Source organism: Mytilus edulis, chromosome 4 (assembly GCF_963676685.1).
Source record: "Mytilus edulis chromosome 4, xbMytEdul2.2, whole genome shotgun sequence".
In the NCBI taxonomy this organism is placed as follows: domain Eukaryota; kingdom Metazoa; phylum Mollusca; class Bivalvia; order Mytilida; family Mytilidae; genus Mytilus; species Mytilus edulis.
The window spans coordinates 22,051,401-22,075,883 of NC_092347.1; the positions used below are offsets into that span (position 1 = coordinate 22,051,401).

Sequence of the window (24,483 nt, forward strand, 5' to 3'; positions counted from 1 at the left end):
ATGTAAAAGTTTCATATTTGACCTTAACTTTAACAATTTTACATTAAAAAAAAAAGGTGAAAAATGACTTGTATAATAAAAACTTTTGTTCTGATTGTCTTTTCTTGTCATCAGCCAGAACACATTGTTAGCAATAACACCCTGTTAGCAAACATATTTGATTAGTTTCAGTGTTACTGTTAAAATTTGTTACAGACAAAGGTCAAATATCATAGATTCCAAATATTTTGTTAAAATTATTTTTTGATACTTGTTTAAATTTTTATTTGACTACTTTTACTTGCTTATATGTTATTCATTGGGTTTATTTATCTATGATTACAGTCACGATTCTTTTCTGTTCTGTTCTGTTTTGTTCTTATGGCTATTTCCAAAATTTGATCAGCTTTTTGTAATGTTACACGCACTTTTCTTCTAAAATAAGTGTTTATTCCCCGCCTCGTTAAAGTCAAGGTGAAAATTGGAATTCAATTGGTATCAGATGAAGGATGAGAAAAATGCAGCTCAATCAATCAAAGGCTGCTCTCATTCAGATTACTTTCTGATTAGTCCTTCTTCAGTGTTTAAAAGGTTCAATTTATTCTGATTCATCCTTGAAATAATCTTCTTTACTCTGTAATCCTTCCTTTCCGTTGAAGGGACATAAAAAAAGGTTGAAGGTCGCATCAATAGCTAATTTTTTTATGAATAGAAACTCAACTGGAATACATCAATGCTTTTTTGCAAATTTGTAAGTTGCAACACAACCGCTGGTCAGTAATTTAAAAAATAGTTTTGATAAGAAAAATTAGTATAAACTTTTCTTAAACAGTGGCCTTGTTATTATTTTTCTTTTACACTTGCTGTTGATATTTTAATTCTTATTATCTCTTTTTCTCACTTTTCTTTAGAATTGAAATCTTCATGTGTCTACAGAACAGCGATCCCCCAAAACAAAATCTTGTTTTATTTTATTATATTGTTATTGATAATGAATATTTGTTTTACAGGAGCCTATATATATTGTTATTCTGGATTGAAAAATCAATACATATGCCTTAAAACACAAGTACATACTTTACACTTGAATGTGTACATTATTTATTGCACATTGAAATAATAACACTGACCACAGTCGGCGTTTTGCATTTGCGCCGATCTGCATTTCATTTGCGCCGATATTTTTGTTTTCATTTGCGCCGATTTTATTACAGGTAAATTACAGGTGAATAGATATAAGAAGATGTGAGTGTCAATGAGAGAACTCTCCATCCAAGTCATGTTATTTTTCATTTATCATTATAGACCTCTTCCATTTGCCACTTGTACAAATGTAATGAATTGTCAATCACAACATTTATATAACTGTTGTCCCCTGCTCACTACTGGGAGGTGGAAGAAGGCCTACAAGATACATCTCCAGACTTTTTTCCTTGTTGACCGTATACGTAGTTCTTTAGCATCTATCTTTCGGACATTTACCACATGGTTATGCTCGATCTGTGTTTTGACAATAGAATCCGTGGTAACTCTGGCTTTACACGATTTTATGGTACATTAGTAAGATATGTAATTATGTTTGAGAACACTGACCTTCCGATATGTATGGCCCTCGATGATTAAAGAATTTACTTCTCGGTCCGTTTCAATGTGCAATATGACCATCAAGTTGCAACGAAGTTCCAGAACAATATGAATCAAAATTAACTTAAACATGGATGAAAAACAATTATAACCAAATTTTACCAATGGTATAGCACAGTACATGTACAAGTTTTAACTTACCTGTAAATCTAATTAGGAGCAAATATAAAATCGGCGCAAATGAAAAAATGAAATCGGCGCAAATGCAAGAATGAAAATTTTCAAAATCAGCGCAAATGTCATACGCCCACCACAGTTGTTCCCTGCATGCTGTTTATATATTGCTACCCGATCAGTATAGGTATCATATTTGTCATCCATAAATAGAATGGCATTTGTTTTAGCTTTCAGAGAAATCTTTCTTATATTTTTGGGCATTAAAAAAAAAATATATGTAAGGACTTTTTTGTGTAAAATTTATTTATAAAGCTTTTTAAGAAACGAATTTAATGATTTTTTTGTCAAGTGTTTAAATCTTGTATGAAAAAAAAGTTGACAACTTCATATTTAAAAAAATAACCTGTAATTTCACTCCTCTAGGTGTTGACAATGACATGATTGCATTTAATTAAACAAAATTCAGAAAAACTAATCTTGAAGTAATGAGAAATATTTCACTATTTCAGAGGATTCAGCAGGTGGTGATAAAAAGAAACCCAAATCTTCAAAGACGGCTGAGAACCCACTATCTAGGATTCCTGGTATGAGAGATGCCAGTAAGAGAACAGCCAAAATTGTAAGTTCTAAAAGGATTTTACTGTTTTTATTGGAATCATTCAAAAGTTTGGTTGGTTTTTCTATACATACAGGTAAAAGAGGAAAGAAAGATACCAGAGACACATTCAAACTCATAGATCAAAAATAAACTGTCAACGCCATGGCTAAAAAGAAAAAGAGTCAAATAATAGTACACATGACACAACACAGAAAAATAAAAGTCTAAGCAACACTTACCCCACAAAAAACTGCTAAGTAAGCGTAACCAAGTGTTTTCTGCTTTTTGTATATTTACAAACTATCTTAATTTTAATTGATTTTAATGCATAAAAATTATCTGTAATTAAAGTAAAAACAAATCTGCAGAAAAAAAATCAAAGTCAGAACTAGTACTCCAATTAGCTGTATGTTTGTTTATATTCAACATTTTTCTGTTTTTCTGTTTCAGATTCCTCTTAGTAGAGATGTACCAAGTTGGTGCCATGCAGTTGATACTCATAATTTTAGATGTATCCTTTTATATCACACATTTAATACTTATATGTACATTTTTGCATGGCCAATAATAGCCGGCAGTCAAGGCTGGTTACAGATATTTGCACTTGAGGCCAATATTGAAAACTGCACTCGAAAAAAACCTCATATCACACCTTTGAATTTGACTTTTTTATTGTTTTGATTGGTTTGTAAAAATTGAAAAGTCTGTTCAACAATGCTAGTAATTCTGTAAAAAAAATATAACTATCACAAATGTAAAAATTTGAATAATTTTTGCTTTCAAAAGAGGACAGAACACATTGGTAACACATAGGCAAAAGACTAGTGTGATTCAGGTTTTCCTTTCTACATGGACAAGGCATGAAAATCATTGTTATTTTGGTAGTTTGAATAACCTTAACTGATGATAAGATTTTGTTGATACACATTTAGATAGTGCTGAAACAGGTATGTTTATTTTAAACTTAAACTGTTATGGTATTATATTTTTAATTTTGAAAATTATATTTTTTTGTGACAAGTTTGATAAGTATTCATTATATTATGAAAGAAAAAAAACTTAAAAACTTCCTAAAATAACATTCATTTGGTAGATAGATTCATAAGTGATAGGAACTGTTCCTCAAACCCATAAAATAGTATGTCCAAATCTACCCACTATTGACCTACTGTTGAATGATAAATAGTAGAATTAAAGTGTATAAAGTACCAGCATAAATATATGGTGCTAAATTTACTAAATTTAACTCTTGGTAAAGCTTCGCGTAAAAGATATATCTTCAAAATTTTCTTAAAATTTACACACAAGTAATGAATTTCTGTTGTAAATGATATTCAGTCAAAACATTTTTTTAAACGGGAATATTAAATTTTATAACTTTATTTCCAACAGAGGAAAATAAACCAGTTGAAGTATTCCAAACAGTGTTAGAAGAATATGATCAACAATTTACAGCTAGATGGCTTGGTGTTATGGGTGATGATCATGCCCCAAGGTAAGATATCTGAAAGGAAGAGTAAGTAAAGGGGGACAATTACCAGATTCAATGTTTGGTGTTTATATGAAAGATCTTGCCCCTAGTTATCTCGCTTGACAAGAGTCAAAAAGCCAGACATAGGTCTGCTGTTTCTGGCGGTGTCAACAATGTATTAGTTTGTGATTAGGTCTACTTCATGGTGAACCACTAGTGTTGTGATAAGTCAAAAATATATGATATGCAGTTGTATAAGTATTGGCACATCTCTTTACCATGGACATTATTTGGCCCCACCCCCTCAGATATGGTCTATTGACTTTGAAGCTTTGCTTAGTTATCATGTATTAGTTTGTGATTAGGTAAGTTTATGAGGAACCACTAATGGTTAGTAAATGATATTTGGTATGCAGTTGTGTAATCATTGGCATATCTCATTTCCAAAGAAATTATTTGGCCCCACCCCATCAGTCATGGTCTATTAACTTTGAAACTTTTGCTCAGTTTTCATGTATTAGTTTGTGATTAGGTCAGTTTATGGGGAACTACTAGTGATAAGTAAAAATATTGGCATATCTCATTTCCATGGATATTATTTGGCCCAGCCCCCTCAGTCATGGTCAATTGACTGTGAAACTTATGCTTAAGTTTTATTATTAGTTTGTGATATGATTTGTTTATGGGGAACCACTAGTGGTAAGTCAATGATATTTGGAATGCAGTTGTATTATCATTGGCACATCTCATTTCCATGGAGATTATTTGACCCAGACCCTCATTTATGGTTTATTGACTTTGAAATTTTACGTAGTTGACATGTATTAGTTTGTGTTTATGTTTGTTTAAAGGGAACTACTTATGATAAGTCAATGGTATTTGGTAAGCAGTTGTATAAGCATTGGCACATCTCATTTCCATGGAGATTGTTTAGTCATGTACCTTCAGTCATGGTTCACTGACTTTGAATATTTGCAAAACTTACATGTTATAGTGTTGATATTTTAATTTCAACATTTGCATTATCATAATTACAAAAAAGCAAGACATATCTCTGTGTTAACAGTTTATTTTATGTTATTTGAAATGTGGGTTAGGCAGGTGAGATAGCTATGCTGGTCTGAATGAAGGTAGACACTTAGGTTTATTTTATTTAGGGTATATTAGGTATAAATTACCATTCCCTAAGTACATTGTCTTAATTGAAGTATTTTTGGGGAAGATGACCATGCCCCTAAGAAAGGTAGGGTAAGTATCAGAGATGGCCATGATCAAAGTAAATGCTATCTCAAGGCTGGTTAAGGTAGAGGAGGGGAGCATGCTTCTATGTATGCTTATGCTATTTTAAGGGTGGAGAAGGCTTGGAATATGACATTTTTTATATGTATGTTATTTGAAGTTTTAAGTAGGAAATGTGGATTATTTTTTTTCAATTGGTTCCAATTTCATAGATTAAGGTAAACTTGCTTTTAAGTAAATATTTCATTTCATGGTGAAAAAATTAATGCATAGATTCTAATAGAAAAATATGTATCCAATGAATTTGAATAATAATAATCCACAGTATAGTTTATAAATAACAGTGTAACAGGGTAGATATTTGTGATTTCCATACTCCTTGGAGTTTTTACCAGGAGTATGAGTAAGGTATGCTATATGAAGATTTAGAAAGGCTATGAAAAAAAAACTTGCCCCTTGGTTAATTATATTAATGTTAGGTTAGACATCGGATATTTTCATATCCTAGTTTGTTATCAGAAGGATGTGGTAGTCTCAGAGATGAACAGGCCCTGAGAAATGTTATAATGGCTACTGTAAAACAAATTACTGTAACTGTATAAACTTTTATACTTTCAGTGTTGGTGAATGGGAGATATATCTAGCAGAAAATTCATCATTTGTTTTCTATGGTATGGAGAAGTTTATAAAGTATATACCTCCAGAAAAACTCACAGCTTTAAATATTCCAGGTAAATATACATACAACTGTAAGCATTTCTTTATCAGAAAAAAAAAATGTGTGCATGTACAGGAGGCAACATTCTTAAAAGGTCTTGGAAATTAACATGCAATAGATATTTTAATATGTCACTCCAGGAAATTCCTTCTCAGGACTGATATTATTGCAAATAATGCTAAACAGGATAATAAACTTTATTAATCACTCTTTTTTGGAAAATAAAATTAACATATCTTGAGGATCTATGATTCAAGGATATGTTATTGTTTTATTGGTCAAATGATTGCTCTTTTCACACCTTCTCATTGGAGTCATGTTCTGCATGAAAACTGCCTCAGTAATTCTATGATAACTACTATCATTAATTACAGGAGGTCATATTGAATAAAATCAGACTTAAAAAGACATATTTGCTGCTTCTATTCTAAGCTTTCAGCGTTTGGTTTGCTTTATGTAAGAATAATTTGTTAATTCAGGCTGTTATATTTTTGGTCCTTGTGACAACTTTGGGAAATTGATCTAGTATGAAGCAAGGTAAATTTATGTTTATATTAATTCAGTTTTATTTGTTATTCATTGGTATAAGCATGTAATATTTGCCATGGGATTTCAAGGAGTCACCAATCAGTCACAACCATTCATTAACTTAATAAGTCAAGCATACAAACATTTTTTATTGACAGAGTGTAGTATTGTATATCTGTTGGACATGGCACAGACAAGTAAAAGTTTCACCAGACAATCTAAACTGGATGTTCTGAAAAGGTGAGATCTAATTTTTACCTACAAGATGTAATTTTTGTAAGAAATAACATTTTAATCCATTGTTCTTAATTTGTTAAAAGAAAGGTTAGAATATACTAAATGGCAATTTGAAATATTTTGTCTATAAACATACTAAAAAATGTTGGGATTATATGAAGTATTCCATACTGAGACAGCAACTCAACATAAAAACAAACAATAGCTTGTGAAAACACAAATATATTGCAAGGTCACTGAACGTTCTTCATTAGTAAATAATACTATATACAGACTCTTATTTGTAAGTTATATTATATTTCCTCAAATTTGAAGACAGAAGACAAACACTTATAAATGATAGATAAATGAAAGATTGGAGATTTTTCTTTGATAAAATATTAACTAAGCTGAGTATTCCAATGTTTGTAAATCTTTTGTCTCAATTTACTTCCATAGACAGATCCAGGGGGCCAGTCCCCCCTTTCATGGGAAAAATTTGATAGATTATATAGGGAATCACTGAATCATGACTGGACCCCACCCCTTTTTAGCTCACCTGACCTGAAAGGTCAAAGAGCTTTTCTCATCACTTGGCGTCCGTCGTCCGTCGTCCGTCGTCCGTAAACTTTTACAAAAATCTTCTCCTCTGAAACTACTGGGCCAAATTCTACCAAACTTTGCCACAATCATCCTTGGGGTATCTAGTTTAAAAAATGTGTGGCTGACCGTCAAACCAACCAAGATGGCCGCCATGGCTAAAAATAAAACATAGGGGTAAAATGCAGTTTTTGGCTTATAACTCAAAAACCAAAGCATTTAGAGCAAATCTGACATGGGGTAAAATGGTTGATCAGGTCAAGATCTATCTGCCTTGAAATTTTCAGACGAATAGGACAACCTGTTGTTGGGTTGCTGCCTGTGAAATGGTTACTTTAAGGAAATTTTGCAGTTTTTGGTTATTATCTTGAATACTATTATAGATAGAGATAAACTGTAAACAGCAATAATGTTCAGCAAAGTAAGACCTACAAATAAGTCAACAAGACCAAAATTGTCAGTTGACCCCTTAAGGAGTTATTGCCCTTTATAGTCAATTTTTAACAACTTTTCGTCATTTTTTGTAACTTTTCTAAAAATCTTCTTCTCCAAAACTACTTTGCCAAATTTAACCAAACTTGGCCACAATTATCATTGTGGTTTATAGTTTAAAAAATGTGTCCGATGACCGAGCCTGCCAAACAAAATGGCCGACATGGCTAAAATTAGAACATAGTGGTAAAATGCAGTTTTTGCTTTATATCTTTGAAACTAAGACATTTAGGGCAAATCTTTCAAGATTTAAATGTCCATCAGAATAAGACATATCCCCTCACAAATTTTGAGTTGAATCGGACAACCTGTTGTTGGGTTGCTGCCCTAAAATTGGTGATTTTAAGGAAATTTTACAGTTTTTGGTTAGTATCTTGAATACTATTATAGATAGAGATAAACTGTAAACAGCAATAATGTTCAGCAAAGTAAGATCTACAAATAAGTCAGCATGATCAAAATTGTTAAAGGACCCCTTAAGGAGTTATTGCCCTTTATAGTCAATATTGAACAACTTTTCGTCATTTTTGTAACTTGTATAAAAATCTTTTCTAAAACGACTTGGCCAAATTTAACCAAACTTGGCCACAATCATAATACTAGGGTATCTATTTAAAAAAAAAGTGTCTAATGACCCCACCTACCAACGAAGATGGCCGACATCAGTAAACACATTAACAGGTGAGCGACACAGGCTCTTGAGAGCCTCTAGTTATGTCAATCAGCCATCCCCCCCCCCCCTTTTCCCCCTTTCTGCAAAAAATCTGATTTAAAATGTTTGCATCTCAACTTGGTTTTATATTTAGGCATCTGGTCACTAAGGAAGTGTTGACTATAATTTACTGCCTGTATGATGACAAGGGAAAGCTATTTATAGCATAGATGATGGTCAGTTGTGACTCATTCAGTAGAGATGAACAAAGATTTGAAATATTATATTAAAAGTTTTCTGACCAATGTGATTGTTATTGTAGTTCCAGTATCCTGAACCTAGAGAAACCAGTAGAAATGGCCATGTTGACCAGTTTGACTGGAATCAAATGTCTGATGACCAACCAATGGCATTGTACACTAGCAGAAAATGCTAATAAACTCAAACTAACAATGAAAGGTAAGAGATTCTAAAATCAAGTACTGTAAAGTCAGAAATTATTGCAATGTTTTTATTATTGCGAAAAATGCGATTATAATTGCAATAATTTTTTATATGAATTAAACAGGATTTTTCTCAATTTCTCAAAAATTAAAATTGACTGTTATTCTCAAATGACAAAATGGCAATAATAAATGCACACAATAATTTGTGAATTTACAGTAGTGTAGTATACCAATGTTTCTTTTATGTTACTAAATTCTTCTCTAGTGGTTTTTACATAGAAATATCTAATTTCTTTTTTTCTCTTGTGATTTTCACCACTATAGGTCAGGCCTTATTCTTTGTAACATATCAAAATAGGAAAATATTGACATCAGACTTGTATTTTCATTAAAGCAGCAGCTAGAACATGCATAAGACAGATATTTTATAGAAAATAGAATAAAATCCAAAGAATGAATGAAATTTTTATGTCTCTGTATGCATTAAAACATGAAAGAAAAAGATATTTTTATTTGATATACTATGTACACCAAGATAATGCTATGAATTTGTTGACAGATCTGTTGGAAGGTGGCAAAACCCCAGGAGAGACTGTCAGATATCTTCTAGCACCAAACCTTAGACCCAAGAAAGAAGAGGTCACTGATGCTAAGTTGGCCCAGTCACAGACGAAAGGGGAAGCAGAAGATGAACCATCAGAATTTTCCTACAGGGAGGCTAAAGAAGCCATTGATTCACCAGAGTTGGACCGTTCTCAATATAATATGGTGGTCTATGGACTTCCTAATATTGTTGTAATTCAACAGTAGTTTGGATGGACACAAATTAATACCAAGAAAATGAAGTTGATTTAAAAATAATACTGTTTTAAGTTCTATCTTTGATGAGAACATTCTACATTTGTAAAACAGAATGTTCTCTACTGAATTGCCTTATTATTTATAATATTTCATATTTCAAAATCTATATTATACATTATAAGAAATAAATTGAACAAAATATATTTCATTGACATGGGGGGAAAAAATCTGTGATATTTTGCATTTTATTTAATTTATACCTGTTAAAAGTTTATACATTGGTGATTTTTATTTTTTGTTTATTTATTTGCAAATAAACATGATTTATCTATGTTAATATTCCTTTGTTTGTATAGTCATTATAATTATGTTTTTAACAATTTCAGTACATGTACTGGGTAAACTAGTTTGAACTATTCTAGCACAAGATGACTGTCTCAAGTCAGACAAAGCTTCTTTTCACTCCCCAGTGAAATATACCTGTTCCATGTTAGACAATTTTAGTTTAAACTCGCCAGTGTAATATAGCTGTCACAAGTTAGACAAACTAGTTTAAACTCCTCAGTGTAAATATACCTGTCACAAGTCAGACAAAAATAGTTACCTGTCCCAAATCTAACAAAACTAGTTTTACTCCCCCAGTGTAATATACCAGTCTGAAGTCTGACAGAACTAGTTATACCTCTTCTTTATTGGACAAGACAAGTTTTAACTCCTCAGTGTAATATACCAGTCCCAAGTCTGACAGAACTAGTTATACCTCTTCTTTATTGGACAAGACAAGTTTTAACTCCACCAGTGTAATCTACCTATTACAAGTCAGACAAAACTCGTGTGAACTCCACCAGTGTAATGTACAACGCCTATACCAAGGCAGTCATACTGATTTTTCAATGTTCCTATCTCAAGTCAAAAGAAACTGGTTTTAGACTCTCCTTCAATGTAATGTTATAGTCCCAATTCAGACAAAACTGGTTTTAACTCCCCAGTTTAAAGTGTTTTTTAACCACCAGTGTCATTGATGTCCCTGTTTCAATTCAGACAAAACTAGTTTAAACTCTCCAGTGTAATATACCTGTCCCAAGTGGGACAGAAATTGTTTAAACTCTCCAGTGTAATATACCTGTCCCAAGTGGGACAGAAATGGTTTAAACTCGCCAGTGTAATATACCTGTCCCAAGTGGGACAGAAATGGTTTAAACTCTCCAGTGTAATATACCTGTCCCAAGTTGGACAGAAATGGTTTAAAATCTCCAGTGTAATATACCTGTCCCAAGTTGGACAGAAATGGTTTAAAATCTCAAGTGTAATATACCTGTCCCAAGTTGGACAGAAATGGTTTAAAATCTCCAGTGTAATATACCTATCCCAAGTGGGACAGAAATGGTTTAAACTCCAGTGTAATATACCTGTCCCAAGTGGGACAGAAATGGTTTAAACTCTCCAGTGTAATATACCTGTCCCAAGTGGGACAGAAATGGTTTAAAATCTCCAGTGTAATATACCTGTCCCAAGTTGGACAGAAATGGTTTAAACTCTCCAGTGTAGTAAACTTATTACTATGATTTAAGATGAAGAACATTGATAAAAGCACTGTTCCTTTGCTACTTATGTGTTTTGTTGTGCATGTACTGTTTTTGTGTCATGGATGGATACCCAATATCCTTTGTCTATTTATTATCCCAAGTGAAACAATACTAGCTTTAACTCATCAAGGTCATCAGTCTTCAACAATGAACAAAACTTTTATTAATTGAGCTATTAAAGGCTTGGGTTTATTCTATATGGTAAGCTGAAAAAAGTGTTTGGGTGTGACAAAATGTGAAACAGTTAAAAAAAGAGAAAACCCAACAACCTGATTTATACTACAAAATGACGAAAACAAATGAGACAGAAAACTACCATCAACAACCACAGAAGTACAGGTTTGGCTAGGGACAGACACATACAGAATGTGGGGTGGTTAACATGTTTGGGACATATCATTGTGTAGGCAATATAAACATCCAATCTTGCATACAACTTTAAAAAAACGTCATCTGATGGCAAGTTCTCTATATGGGTAGAGCCTTTCTAAACACTCTCTAATGTTATTGACAGAGGAGACTACAAATTAAAGCTGTAAGCTTTTTATATATTCAGACTTGATCCAGTGTTAAGGAATTGCAAAAAATTGTTCATTTTTGGGAACACATTAAAAAACTGATGTATTATTAATGTTAAAATCCTTTTGGAAAATTTGTAATAAAATATTCAGATAGAAAACAATCATTTTTTAATGAAATAAATTAACTGACTTTTTTTCAAAACATACAAAATGTCAACAACACGAGTAAAAACTTGAATATAACATGAACCCTGACATTGTTATATAAAATCTTCACAGAAGTATAGCCACCATTGTTCAAGTGATGATGCTTTCTTGTCTAAGTTCGTGGTTCTGTCCAGGCACTCCTGCTTCCTTGACCAATAAATCCTGGCAGCCAGTAGTGCTTAAAGTGGCATTAAAACACCAAAAAAAAACCCACCTGCAACTAAACCAGGATGTTGCAAAAAATATCAATCAAGTGTTAATGGTATTATTCTTGGATACAAGATTGTTTTGCTTGCACTTGTTGGTTGGTTTTTTTCGGTACTCCCTGTTGAATTTGTTCATAACTTTTTATAAGCAGGTGTCAAATTTTAATTTGATATAGCTACTCTATGTGCACCTGTCTATTGTTAAAGAATGCATGTTTACTGCTATGTGTCATGTTTTTGGAGGGTTGAAGTCTCACTGATTTTCACCTAAAACATCCTTTTCATTTGATACCTTTGATACCTATTGTACATCCAAAACATCCTTTTCATTTGATATAAATAAAAAAAAAGATGTGGTATGATTGCCAATGAGACAACCCTTAACAAGATACAAAACGACACAATAATTTACAACTATAGGTCACTATACGGCCTTCAACAATGAGCAAAGCTCATACCGCATAGTCAGCTCATTTTTGACCCCGAAATGACAATGTAAAACAATTCAAACGAGATAACTAATGGCCTAATTTATATACATTTGTACCTTTCATACCTTTTGCACACCCAAAACATTCTTTGATTTGATACCTTCCATACCTATTGTACACATTTCATACATTTTGATTGAATGCGAGTCTTTGTTACCGTGCATGTCTCAAGCTAGCATCTCTGTTTCATTTAGTTTGAGTCTTTTTATATCAGTGAAATCTTTGAGACTTTAGTTATTCTAAATTATAGCACTAGTCTACACATAAATTATCCTTTTCTACACTTTTGAATTGTATTATTGCTATCCAGTCCACAAACAATGTAAATTATTATATGTTTTGGCGACGGTATCAAATTTTCATAAACATCTAAACACTGTGCGGATTCATCTAAGACCCTCTAAGGGAGAGTCGTCTCCTAAGGTACATTTTGTGATTACAAGAAATTCAATGCCATTTGTGTAATCACCAATAGACTTATCAGAATTGGGTACAGACATTCTGGTGTGTGTCCAGTATTACATGCATCTGTATCACAGACCTCGATACATCCACTACTTCTGACATCATTAAATTCTAGTCTTGTCCCCATGGCACTACAGTGACTTAGACGACCAATTTCTGTCTCTGACTTCATATCACCATTATCTACTACACAGTCACGGACTGTTACATGGTTACCATTCTCTTCTGAAAACCAAAACACATTCATATTTTAAAAAGGCTTCTCGGTTTGGTTTAGATGCTGATTAGGAAACATTTCGGACCTCATTTTTATGGTTCATTGACTAATTGTAAAGAAAGATTTTTAGTATTGTTAACTTCTCTCTCATAAGGAGTAAGATCACTATGTTTGTTTTACGTGCGTACCTTGCAATGTCAGCATGCACGTCAGACAGTTTTTACTTGGCCCAACTTCATGGATCAGTAAACAAGGTTAATTTTGGTGGTCAAGTCCATATCTCAGATACTTTTAACAATAGATCTACTATATTTGCTGTATGGAATGATTGTATGGTGCACATGTCCAACTGGCAGGTGTCATCTGAACTTGACCTCATTTTCATGGTTCAGTGGTTATAAATACGTTTTTTTGTTGTGGTCAGTTTTTCTTATACTGTAGGCAATATGTCAACTATAATACTTGGTGTATGGAATGCTTTTAAGGTGTATATATGTCTGTCTGTCTGGCTATTGCCATATGAACATGACCTCATTATCATGGTTAAGTCTGTTTCTTTGATCATGACTATTTGCAAAAGGTCAACTATATTTTAACAGTGTAAAGATGGTAAGGTGTACATGTCTGTCTAGCAGGGTTCATCTCACCTAGCTTGGCTTCATTGTCGTGGTTCATCGATCAATGTTAAGTTTTCCTGGTTAAGTTGACACCTGTTTCTTAGATGTGCAAAAGGTCAACTATATTTCAAGCATATTTGGTGTATGGAATTATTGTAATGTAATATGTATTTCAAATTTGGTTTATCTGACCTCATTTTTCTTGGATCATCGATGTTAAGTTTATCTGAAAGTTGTAGTAAAGCTTTATATTTAGAACTATCAACATAGTATTAATGGTTAGTAAAGAAGGCGAGACATTCGAGCATTTCAGCATGTGCACTCTTGTCATTAATATGTTTTGGCTTGTCTACCCATTTTAGTTTTTCTTCTTTTCTTCATTCGTCTTTTCATCCTATTATCATGGCATTATTGTCTCGTTGTAATTGTGTGCTTTTAATTACTGACTTCATGTCCACGATTGTTTATTCTGTATGTTCTTTCCTCTTGCTATTTTTTAAAAGAACCTGTTTTGATTTTGTGTAAACATAATTATTTTATTTAAGTCATCACTACATAAACTCTATACTTTACCATCGTCGACTACAACTTTGATACATTGTGTAGCAGGGAAAAGACCAGTCCTTCCAGTTCGAGGTGCCCAACAATCAGATACTAAATAGGCACTGTTTGCTCCGTCAGGATTCTGGAATGTGTCATCACATCCAGGGTTATCACTATTCCTCGAGGAACACTTGAAACAACTAAGTGCGTTGACTGTAAATGAGAACATCATTGTAAGAACATTTGGAAAACCCAGAATTTCTTTACAGCAGAATGCATTGAATGTGTAGCTAGTGGTGATATATTTTGTTAGCTTGCTTGCTAGTTGAACCGTGAAGTCATTGTTAGGTTAGGTAAACTATCCTCCTCTAAGAGTCTCTCTAGTCTGACAGGTAACTAACTATCTGTCTGTAGGGCTAGACTACTCCGAAATAGGGGTAGTATACATAACCTAATAATAACTTAAAGAGTTTAGCTGACAAGCAATCTAACCAACGATACTACTTTTACCCATACACATTCGGGGGGGGGGAACAATAGGGTGTCCGTTAACAGGTTAACAACTCCTCAATTTTGACAAAAACAGTTAACAACAAATTTAAAATGCTGATAACAGTTAACACCAACTTTAATCTACACTTTTCCCCCAAATAAACAAAAGCAATGAAAAGGGGAAATGCACACCTTCAATGTGTTCAGAACCACTGTACAAAGTGGCAGAAATGCCAAGCCCGAAGGAATCTTTAATACGGCTGATAAAGTTTCAGGTTGCACACAAATATTTCGTTTATGCTGGACACATGGACAGACAATTGAACGGACCGAAAGGCAGACGGAGTGATTGACTCCTATAAAAATGACTACGTCATGAAAGGCCTCACCAGCCATAGTCCAATTTTTCAGACATGAATTATCGAAAATGCTTTAAAATCAAAAGGAAGGCTTCCTCTGGTTATGTGTATTGTTGTGTTTACGTTTTATTTCAATCAGGCGAAGCAAACTTGGATAATAGTGCAACGTAGGAAAGTGTGACAGACAGACAGACAGAGTTATTACTGTAGGGTCTAACCATTATTGTTAGCATGTTGAGGCCCTAATAAATTATGGATACATATCGGTGTATTCATACGACTAGTAGCTTATAAGCTTTTATAAAAAGGAATTGAAAAGATTACTGATTTCTATTGCAAATCATTAAAATCAATGTATAAATCACAAAGTACCATGTAAGGCATAACAAGATGAAGAAGCTAATGCTTCTTCCATCTCAAAGTCCCAAGAACTCATAGCTGATATAGGAAAAAGTCCTTTGTCCATCTTTACATATCTTAAGTCTTATACTAGCAAATTTGGCATCAATTTGAGAACCAAGTCCTCATGTGTCTGCCTCTTCTACCAGGCTGCACTGTTCAATTATTTATCGAATTGCAAATTCAAACAGTACTTTATTTTTCACAACTCCATTACAGTGCTCTGGGTCAATGTAACTTATCAAACTTTCTATATCATCTTAAATGTTTTTTTATCTTTGGACTGACCAGGGTTTTAGCTGGGTGTGAAATGGGCCCTCCTGTTAACTTTGGGATAAATTATAAAGTGAAGACAGAAATGAACTGCATGGGTTAGAAATAAAGGGGGAGGGTTAAGATCACACAAAACATTGTTAACATTGCCACATTTGTTGTACCTGTCCCAAGTCGGATCCTCAGCCATATACATCTTGATTTTTTTTTCAATTTTGATTCATGTTTCGGACTTTATTGTGATGTCCATTTCATATGAACTAGTACACATTTTTGTCCAGGATACGACCATATAACTTGTACCCCCTTCTTGAAAGGCTATTATATTTTTTTCTACAGCAAGGCGTCAAAGCAAAAAATAAAATAGCCTTTCCTTGCTTTGAATAAAGCTAATACTGACAATTGTAACACAACACATGGTTATTTGGAATAGTAGTTTATTAAAGCCCGTCTGGACCAGTGTCCATAACGGACGGTCCCCTATACAGTAAAATACATCCGTATATATACAAAATATAAACAGTGTCAAGGTTTCTATTAATTTGACCATTATAGTCTTAAATCAAAAGATACAGGGATGAATATCTATTAAGTTGTCTCTAAATGACATGTTTTGACATGTTTTGACCAACCTGGAGATTGATGGTCAAAGAATGCACGTATTTCTCGTGTTTTAACTAATTGCTACATGTCACCACCTGGTCTGAATGTAAACATGTATATATATATATATATAACCTATAGAGGTCAATTGAACAACCTTTTACAAGGTCATGTTTTTCTTAATAGATATTCCCCTGAATTCTATTCAATTTAATAAACATTTTTGAGAATATATAATCCTAAATATAAATATAAATATATATAATATATATTTATATATATATTTTAAGCCATCATATTGTCACATTCCTCCCTTTCTTAAGAAATATAATTTTATATTTTAGTTAAAATCGGTGACAATATGAATGCTCGCAATTTCCCTAAAAACAACAAAAAGTATTCATAAACAAAATCATTTCAAAAGTTCAACAACATCTAAATGTTCAGCAATGTATAGTTCGTACAATTCTTGTGTGAATAACTAAGTTCGTAACATCAAATATCGGAACTTCTTATTTCTAGAAAAAAGGCGCAACCATCAACTGCGGACCGTCTTCATAACTCCGACTCCAGTGAACTGCTCCTCTGATCGTCGTTGTCAACTCCAACAATCCATTTGTTTATCTGCACGCCAATTCCCGTCATTTAGAAGTACTGCAATTACTCCGACCTGCATGTGATCCACCATCCATCATCGAAAATCCAACTTGCATGTGATCCACCATTCATCGTCGAAGATCCAACTTGCATGTGATCCACCATCCATCGGCGAAAATCCAACCTGCATGTGATCCACCATCCATCGGCGAAAATCCAACCTGCATATGATCCACCATCCATCGGCGAAAATCCAACCTGCATGTGATCCACCATCCATCGGCGAAAATCCAACCTGCATATGATCCACCATCTGTCGTTGATTTACTCCTAACTGACCTAGCTTACCTACTCTGTTAATTCAGAGTCCCTGACTAGGTTGCTCAGTTATCACCGGCTGAAACATTACAGGCAAATCTACCTGTGATGCTGTAGAACGATTCCCTTTACCAATTTAAGTTATGTGATCGTATAGTTTTATGTACATCTAATCGTCTGCGTTGTGTCCAATGATCAAAGCCAATATCCAATACTGGATAATGGTTCTTAGTGGCTGGTTCTTGTAATGGTGCAGAAGCTATTTTAACATCTCTGGAGGCAGTACCATCGCCCTCAACATTAGTTGACACCATTTGATCGCCACCAAGGTATCGTGTGACTATTTGAACCTCTCTTTTACTAAATTCTCTTGGCTAAACACCTATTATTAAACTTAAGAATAGATCAATAACAAAATACCTATAAATATAGCAACAAAATGAATTAATGCATTTACTAAATTTGATAGTTCAAAGTCGTCCTCAAGTTCTAACTGCTTTAATTTGAAAAAATAAATTATCGATATGTTATTTATTTTAGATAAGAACAAAAAATAAAAATAAACTCAAATACAAAAACAATAAACTAATAAGATAAACTTTTCTATAGTTAGGACTGAAAATAAACCTTTCTCTAGTTAGGACTGAAAAATTATTTAAATAAGGTTTGACATTCAACCAACACTTTCCTTCCTTTTTCATAAACAAAGCTGTGATTCAGAGATTACTAATATTTATAGGATTTCTAAACAATCAACAATTTTTCAGCGATCCATCTGAAGCGAGAATTAGAATGATTAATCAAAATTATTTTATATACACATATATTCATTAAGGTGGCACGGTAGTATTTGCTTTCCAGAATTTAGGTTGCTCTTTTGTGTACCCTACTTAGGTTAATGTATCTAAACAGTGCGATTGGACAAAAAATACAGTATCAAATGATCTTACTTTCCCAAACTGAGGGATGAATCAGGTGTAGAAAAATATGAAATAATTTTACATACAGATGAAAATGAATTTTTGAGAATTTTTTTAAATTTTGTATTCACTGCACCATAAAAGACCTAAAAGTACTAGTGGCCTTAGGTTTTTAAAAATAGCAAAAAAAGTAAACGGTCATGATACATATTCAAATTCTTTTCTGAATAGTAAAATGAAAGTACTTCAGTTAACTGTGAATGTAGAATTTTTTGCAGTGTTAGAAAGTGGTGAAAATTCTAAAAAGGCTATCATTATCCCTTATGGGCCAGGAAATACTACCGTGCCACCTTAAGGGGGATATATATTTTTACACTAAATCAATAAAGGAACTTTTTTTACCTATGCAATTTGTAAGTTTATCAATATTAAGTAGATTAAGGGCAACTATGATAAAAACAAGCCTTAAATTCCACCCCTGAGAGTAAAAATTGCTGATTCAGCAAATTTTGCCTGATCTGTAGGTAATAATGTAAAAATTTACCTAGAAAGTAGAACTTCATTATTATTATGTAACTTGCAATACATTTTTAATTATAAATGCTCGCTTTGACTTTTCGCAGTGTCTGACACATGTGCAACCACTGAAATTTGAGACGCGACATTCTTCGGTTGCATGTACATCCTATTATTTTCACCGTAACAAATAAATTGCATAATTTCTTATTTTTTTCAACACAAGTACAGCTATACTAGTTTTCTTGAGGTTCAATTTGTAGTTCTGATGTAACATGACACCAGTTGGAGCTTTTGGGGAACCAGTAAGTGGTTAAGGGGTCCTTACTTATTCATTTAGCTCTCATATTGGTCTGAAATAGAGATAGAAATAGGGGGTTCTTTACATTGACTAGACATTATTTTTGACAAAGAATGTATTTATGATGTTATATCAGCAAGATTAAATGGTTTATTCATTTTCCATGAAAATACCATTAGTTGTTAAGATTTTCTGACAGTGAAAAGCACAATAAAGGCAAATTGATTATGTAAGGGGACATAATTTAACTTAATGCATACATGAGAAATAGACAAACAGTCAACTTAGAGATGTATTCTAGTACATGTATTGTCAAACAGATTTTGGAATAATAGTTAACTGCAATCTAAAGACTCTTGTTGTATTACCCTCTTAATCTGGAAATGTTTAAAGTAATATAAGGCATGCTGTAAAATGTGGAATGGACTTTAATATCAGTTTTCATGATTTGGTGCTTAAACTGTTTCTTTCAGTCAGATTAACCATAAACAGAGTTGGCATTCCAATAATTCCTCCTGAATCACCATGTTTGACTTCTGTGTTGATTTGAAACATCATATATTTGGGTTTTGTTCACTCCTTAAGTAAAAATGGTAAGATGAAAAAAAAGTGAAAATCTGCCAGATGGGGTAGGGATGTAATGTTTCATTTTTTTTTCGTAAGAAATGAGTGCAGACTAGTATTCTTTATTGTAATATGTTCCAAAGTAAGAAGTCTATGTATCATAGGTGTCATGACTGGTTTCAAGTTTGTTATGTCTTGGTTAAGGTGGCACGGTAGTATTTGCTTTCCAGAATTTAGGTTGCTCTTTTGTGTACCCTACTTAGGTTAATGTATCTAAACAGTGCGATTGGACAAAAAATACAGTATCAAATGATCTTACTTTCCCAAACTGAGGGATGAATCAGGTGTAGAAAAATATGAAATAATTTTACATACAGATGAAAATGAATTTTTGAGAATTTTTTTAAATTTTGTATTCACTGCACCATAAAAGACCTAAAAGTACTAGTGGCCTTAGGTTTTTAAAAATAGCAAAAAAAGTAAACGGTCATGATACATATTCAAATTCTTTTCTGAATAGTAAAATGAAAGTACTTCAGTTAACTGTGAATGTAGAATTTTTTGCAGTGTTAGAAAGTGGTGAAAATTCTAAAAAGGCTATCATTATCCCTTATGGGCCAGGAAATACTACCGTGCCACCTTAAGGGGGATATATATTTTTACACTAAATCAATAAAGGAACTTTTTTTACCTATGCAATTTGTAAGTTTATCAATATTAAGTAGATTAAGGGCAACTATGATAAAAACAAGCCTTAAATTCCACCCCTGAGAGTAAAAATTGCTGATTCAGCAAATTTTGCCTGATCTGTAGGTAATAATGTAAAAATTTACCTAGAAAGTAGAACTTCATTATTATTATGTAACTTGCAATACATTTTTAATTATAAATGCTCGCTTTGACTTTTCGCAGTGTCTGACACATGTGCAACCACTGAAATTTGAGACGCGACATTCTTCGGTTGCATGTACATCCTATTATTTTCACCGTAACAAATAAATTGCATAATTTCTTATTTTTTTCAACACAAGTACAGCTATACTAGTTTTCTTGAGGTTCAATTTGTAGTTCTGATGTAACATGACACCAGTTGGAGCTTTTGGGGAACCAGTAAGTGGTTAAGGGGTCCTTACTTATTCATTTAGCTCTCATATTGGTCTGAAATAGAGATAGAAATAGGGGGTTCTTTACATTGACTAGACATTATTTTTGACAAAGAATGTATTTATGATGTTATATCAGCAAGATTAAATGGTTTATTCATTTTCCATGAAAATACCATTAGTTGTTAAGATTTTCTGACAGTGAAAAGCACAATAAAGGCAAATTGATTATGTAAGGGGACATAATTTAACTTAATGCATACATGAGAAATAGACAAACAGTCAACTTAGAGATGTATTCTAGTACATGTATTGTCAAACAGATTTTGGAATAATAGTTAACTGCAATCTAAAGACTCTTGTTGTATTACCCTCTTAATCTGGAAATGTTTAAAGTAATATAAGGCATGCTGTAAAATGTGGAATGGACTTTAATATCAGTTTTCATGATTTGGTGCTTAAACTGTTTCTTTCAGTCAGATTAACCATAAACAGAGTTGGCATTCCAATAATTCCTCCTGAATCACCATGTTTGACTTCTGTGTTGATTTGAAACATCATATATTTGGGTTTTGTTCACTCCTTAAGTAAAAATGGTAAGATGAAAAAAAAGTGAAAATCTGCCAGATGGGGTAGGGATGTAATGTTTCATTTTTTTTTCGTAAGAAATGAGTGCAGACTAGTATTCTTTATTGTAATATGTTCCAAAGTAAGAAGTCTATGTATCATAGGTGTCATGACTGGTTTCAAGTTTGTTATGTCTTGGTTAAGGTGGCACGGTAGTATTTGCTTTCCAGAATTTAGGTTGCTCTTTTGTGTACCCTACTTAGGTTAATGTATCTAAACAGTGCGATTGGACAAAAAATACAGTATCAAATGATCTTACTTTCCCAAACTGAGGGATGAATCAGGTGTAGAAAAATATGAAATAATTTTACATACAGATGAAAATGAATTTTTGAGAATTTTTTTAAATTTTGTATTCACTGCACCATAAAAGACCTAAAAGTACTAGTGGCCTTAGGTTTTTAAAAATAGCAAAAAAAGTAAACGGTCATGATACATATTCAAATTCTTTTCTGAATAGTAAAATGAAAGTACTTCAGTTAACTGTGAATGTAGAATTTTTTGCAGTGTTAGAAAGTGGTGAAAATTCTAAAAAGGCTATCATTATCCCTTATGGGCCAGGAAATACTACCGTGCCACCTTAAGGGGGATATATATTTTTACACTAAATCAATAAAGGAACTTTTTTTACCTATGCAATTTGTAAGTTTATCAATATTAAGTAGATTAAGGGCAACTATGATAAAAACAAGCCTTAAATTCCACCCCTGAGAGTAAAAATTGCTGATTCAGCAAATTTTGCCTGATCTGTAGGTAATAATGTAAAAATTTACCTAGAAAGTAGAACTTCATTATTATTATGTAACTTGCAATACATTTTTAATTATAAATGCTCGCTTTGACTTTTCGCAGTGTCTGACACATGTGCAACCACTGAAATTTGAGACGCGACATTCTTCGGTTGCATGTACATCCTATTATTTTCACCGTAACAAATAAATTGCATAATTTCTTATTTTTTTCAACACAAGTACAGCTATACTAGTTTTCTTGAGGTTCAATTTGTAGTTCTGATGTAACATGACACCAGTTGGAGCTTTTGGGGAACCAGTAAGTGGTTAAGGGGTCCTTACTTATTCATTTAGCTCTCATATTGGTCTGAAATAGAGATAGAAATAGGGGGTTCTTTACATTGACTAGACATTATTTTTGACAAAGAATGTATTTATGATGTTATATCAGCAAGATTAAATGGTTTATTCATTTTCCATGAAAATACCATTAGTTGTTAAGATTTTCTGACAGTGAAAAGCACAATAAAGGCAAATTGATTATGTAAGGGGACATAATTTAACTTAATGCATACATGAGAAATAGACAAACAGTCAACTTAGAGATGTATTCTAGTACATGTATTGTCAAACAGATTTTGGAATAATAGTTAACTGCAATCTAAAGACTCTTGTTGTATTACCCTCTTAATCTGGAAATGTTTAAAGTAATATAAGGCATGCTGTAAAATGTGGAATGGACTTTAATATCAGTTTTCATGATTTGGTGCTTAAACTGTTTCTTTCAGTCAGATTAACCATAAACAGAGTTGGCATTCCAATAATTCCTCCTGAATCACCATGTTTGACTTCTGTGTTGATTTGAAACATCATATATTTGGGTTTTGTTCACTCCTTAAGTAAAAATGGTAAGATGAAAAAAAAGTGAAAATCTGCCAGATGGGGTAGGGATGTAATGTTTCATTTTTTTTTCGTAAGAAATGAGTGCAGACTAGTATTCTTTATTGTAATATGTTCCAAAGTAAGAAGTCTATGTATCATAGGTGTCATGACTGGTTTCAAGTTTGTTATGTCTTGGTTAAGGTGGCACGGTAGTATTTGCTTTCCAGAATTTAGGTTGCTCTTTTGTGTACCCTACTTAGGTTAATGTATCTAAACAGTGCGATTGGACAAAAAATACAGTATCAAATGATCTTACTTTCCCAAACTGAGGGATGAATCAGGTGTAGAAAAATATGAAATAATTTTACATACAGATGAAAATGAATTTTTGAGAATTTTTTTAAATTTTGTATTCACTGCACCATAAAAGACCTAAAAGTACTAGTGGCCTTAGGTTTTTAAAAATAGCAAAAAAAGTAAACGGTCATGATACATATTCAAATTCTTTTCTGAATAGTAAAATGAAAGTACTTCAGTTAACTGTGAATGTAGAATTTTTTGCAGTGTTAGAAAGTGGTGAAAATTCTAAAAAGGCTATCATTATCCCTTATGGGCCAGGAAATACTACCGTGCCACCTTAAGGGGGATATATATTTTTACACTAAATCAATAAAGGAACTTTTTTTACCTATGCAATTTGTAAGTTTATCAATATTAAGTAGATTAAGGGCAACTATGATAAAAACAAGCCTTAAATTCCACCCCTGAGAGTAAAAATTGCTGATTCAGCAAATTTTGCCTGATCTGTAGGTAATAATGTAAAAATTTACCTAGAAAGTAGAACTTCATTATTATTATGTAACTTGCAATACATTTTTAATTATAAATGCTCGCTTTGACTTTTCGCAGTGTCTGACACATGTGCAACCACTGAAATTTGAGACGCGACATTCTTCGGTTGCATGTACATCCTATTATTTTCACCGTAACAAATAAATTGCATAATTTCTTATTTTTTTCAACACAAGTACAGCTATACTAGTTTTCTTGAGGTTCAATTTGTAGTTCTGATGTAACATGACACCAGTTGGAGCTTTTGGGGAACCAGTAAGTGGTTAAGGGGTCCTTACTTATTCATTTAGCTCTCATATTGGTCTGAAATAGAGATAGAAATAGGGGGTTCTTTACATTGACTAGACATTATTTTTGACAAAGAATGTATTTATGATGTTATATCAGCAAGATTAAATGGTTTATTCATTTTCCATGAAAATACCATTAGTTGTTAAGATTTTCTGACAGTGAAAAGCACAATAAAGGCAAATTGATTATGTAAGGGGACATAATTTAACTTAATGCATACATGAGAAATAGACAAACAGTCAACTTAGAGATGTATTCTAGTACATGTATTGTCAAACAGATTTTGGAATAATAGTTAACT

The 24,483-nt window shown here is 32.7% G+C and overlaps 2 protein-coding genes across 40 annotated transcripts in view; one reads left to right on the plus strand and one right to left on the minus strand.

Annotated features, from left to right (window-relative positions):
* Positions 1-9,840, plus strand: part of LOC139519209 (cilia- and flagella-associated protein 46-like) — an 85,866-nt gene extending 76,026 nt beyond the window's left edge. For all 39 annotated transcript variants that reach the window (XM_071311126.1, XM_071311127.1, XM_071311131.1 and 36 more), the window contains 8 exons: positions 2,250-2,359; positions 2,789-2,849; positions 3,250-3,285; positions 3,731-3,833; positions 5,667-5,779; positions 6,453-6,534; positions 8,577-8,713; positions 9,260-9,840. In XM_071311126.1, coding sequence (XP_071167227.1) covers positions 2,250-2,359; positions 2,789-2,849; positions 3,250-3,285; positions 3,731-3,833; positions 5,667-5,779; positions 6,453-6,534; positions 8,577-8,713; positions 9,260-9,510 — 893 coding nt within the window. In that variant the 3' untranslated portion in view covers positions 9,511-9,840. The remainder of the gene's footprint in view (positions 1-2,249; positions 2,360-2,788; positions 2,850-3,249; positions 3,286-3,730; positions 3,834-5,666; positions 5,780-6,452; positions 6,535-8,576; positions 8,714-9,259) is intronic.
* Positions 9,841-11,759: 1,919 nt separating this feature from the next.
* LOC139519213 (uncharacterized) overlaps positions 11,760-24,483 on the minus strand; it is a 28,534-nt gene continuing 15,810 nt past the window's right edge. Inside the window, exons 2-3 of the mRNA XM_071311154.1 lie at positions 14,385-14,567; positions 11,760-13,202 (exon numbers count right to left, since the gene is read on the minus strand). Of these exons, the coding sequence (XP_071167255.1) occupies positions 12,949-13,202; positions 14,385-14,567 (437 nt within the window). The 3' untranslated portion in view covers positions 11,760-12,948. The remainder of the gene's footprint in view (positions 13,203-14,384; positions 14,568-24,483) is intronic.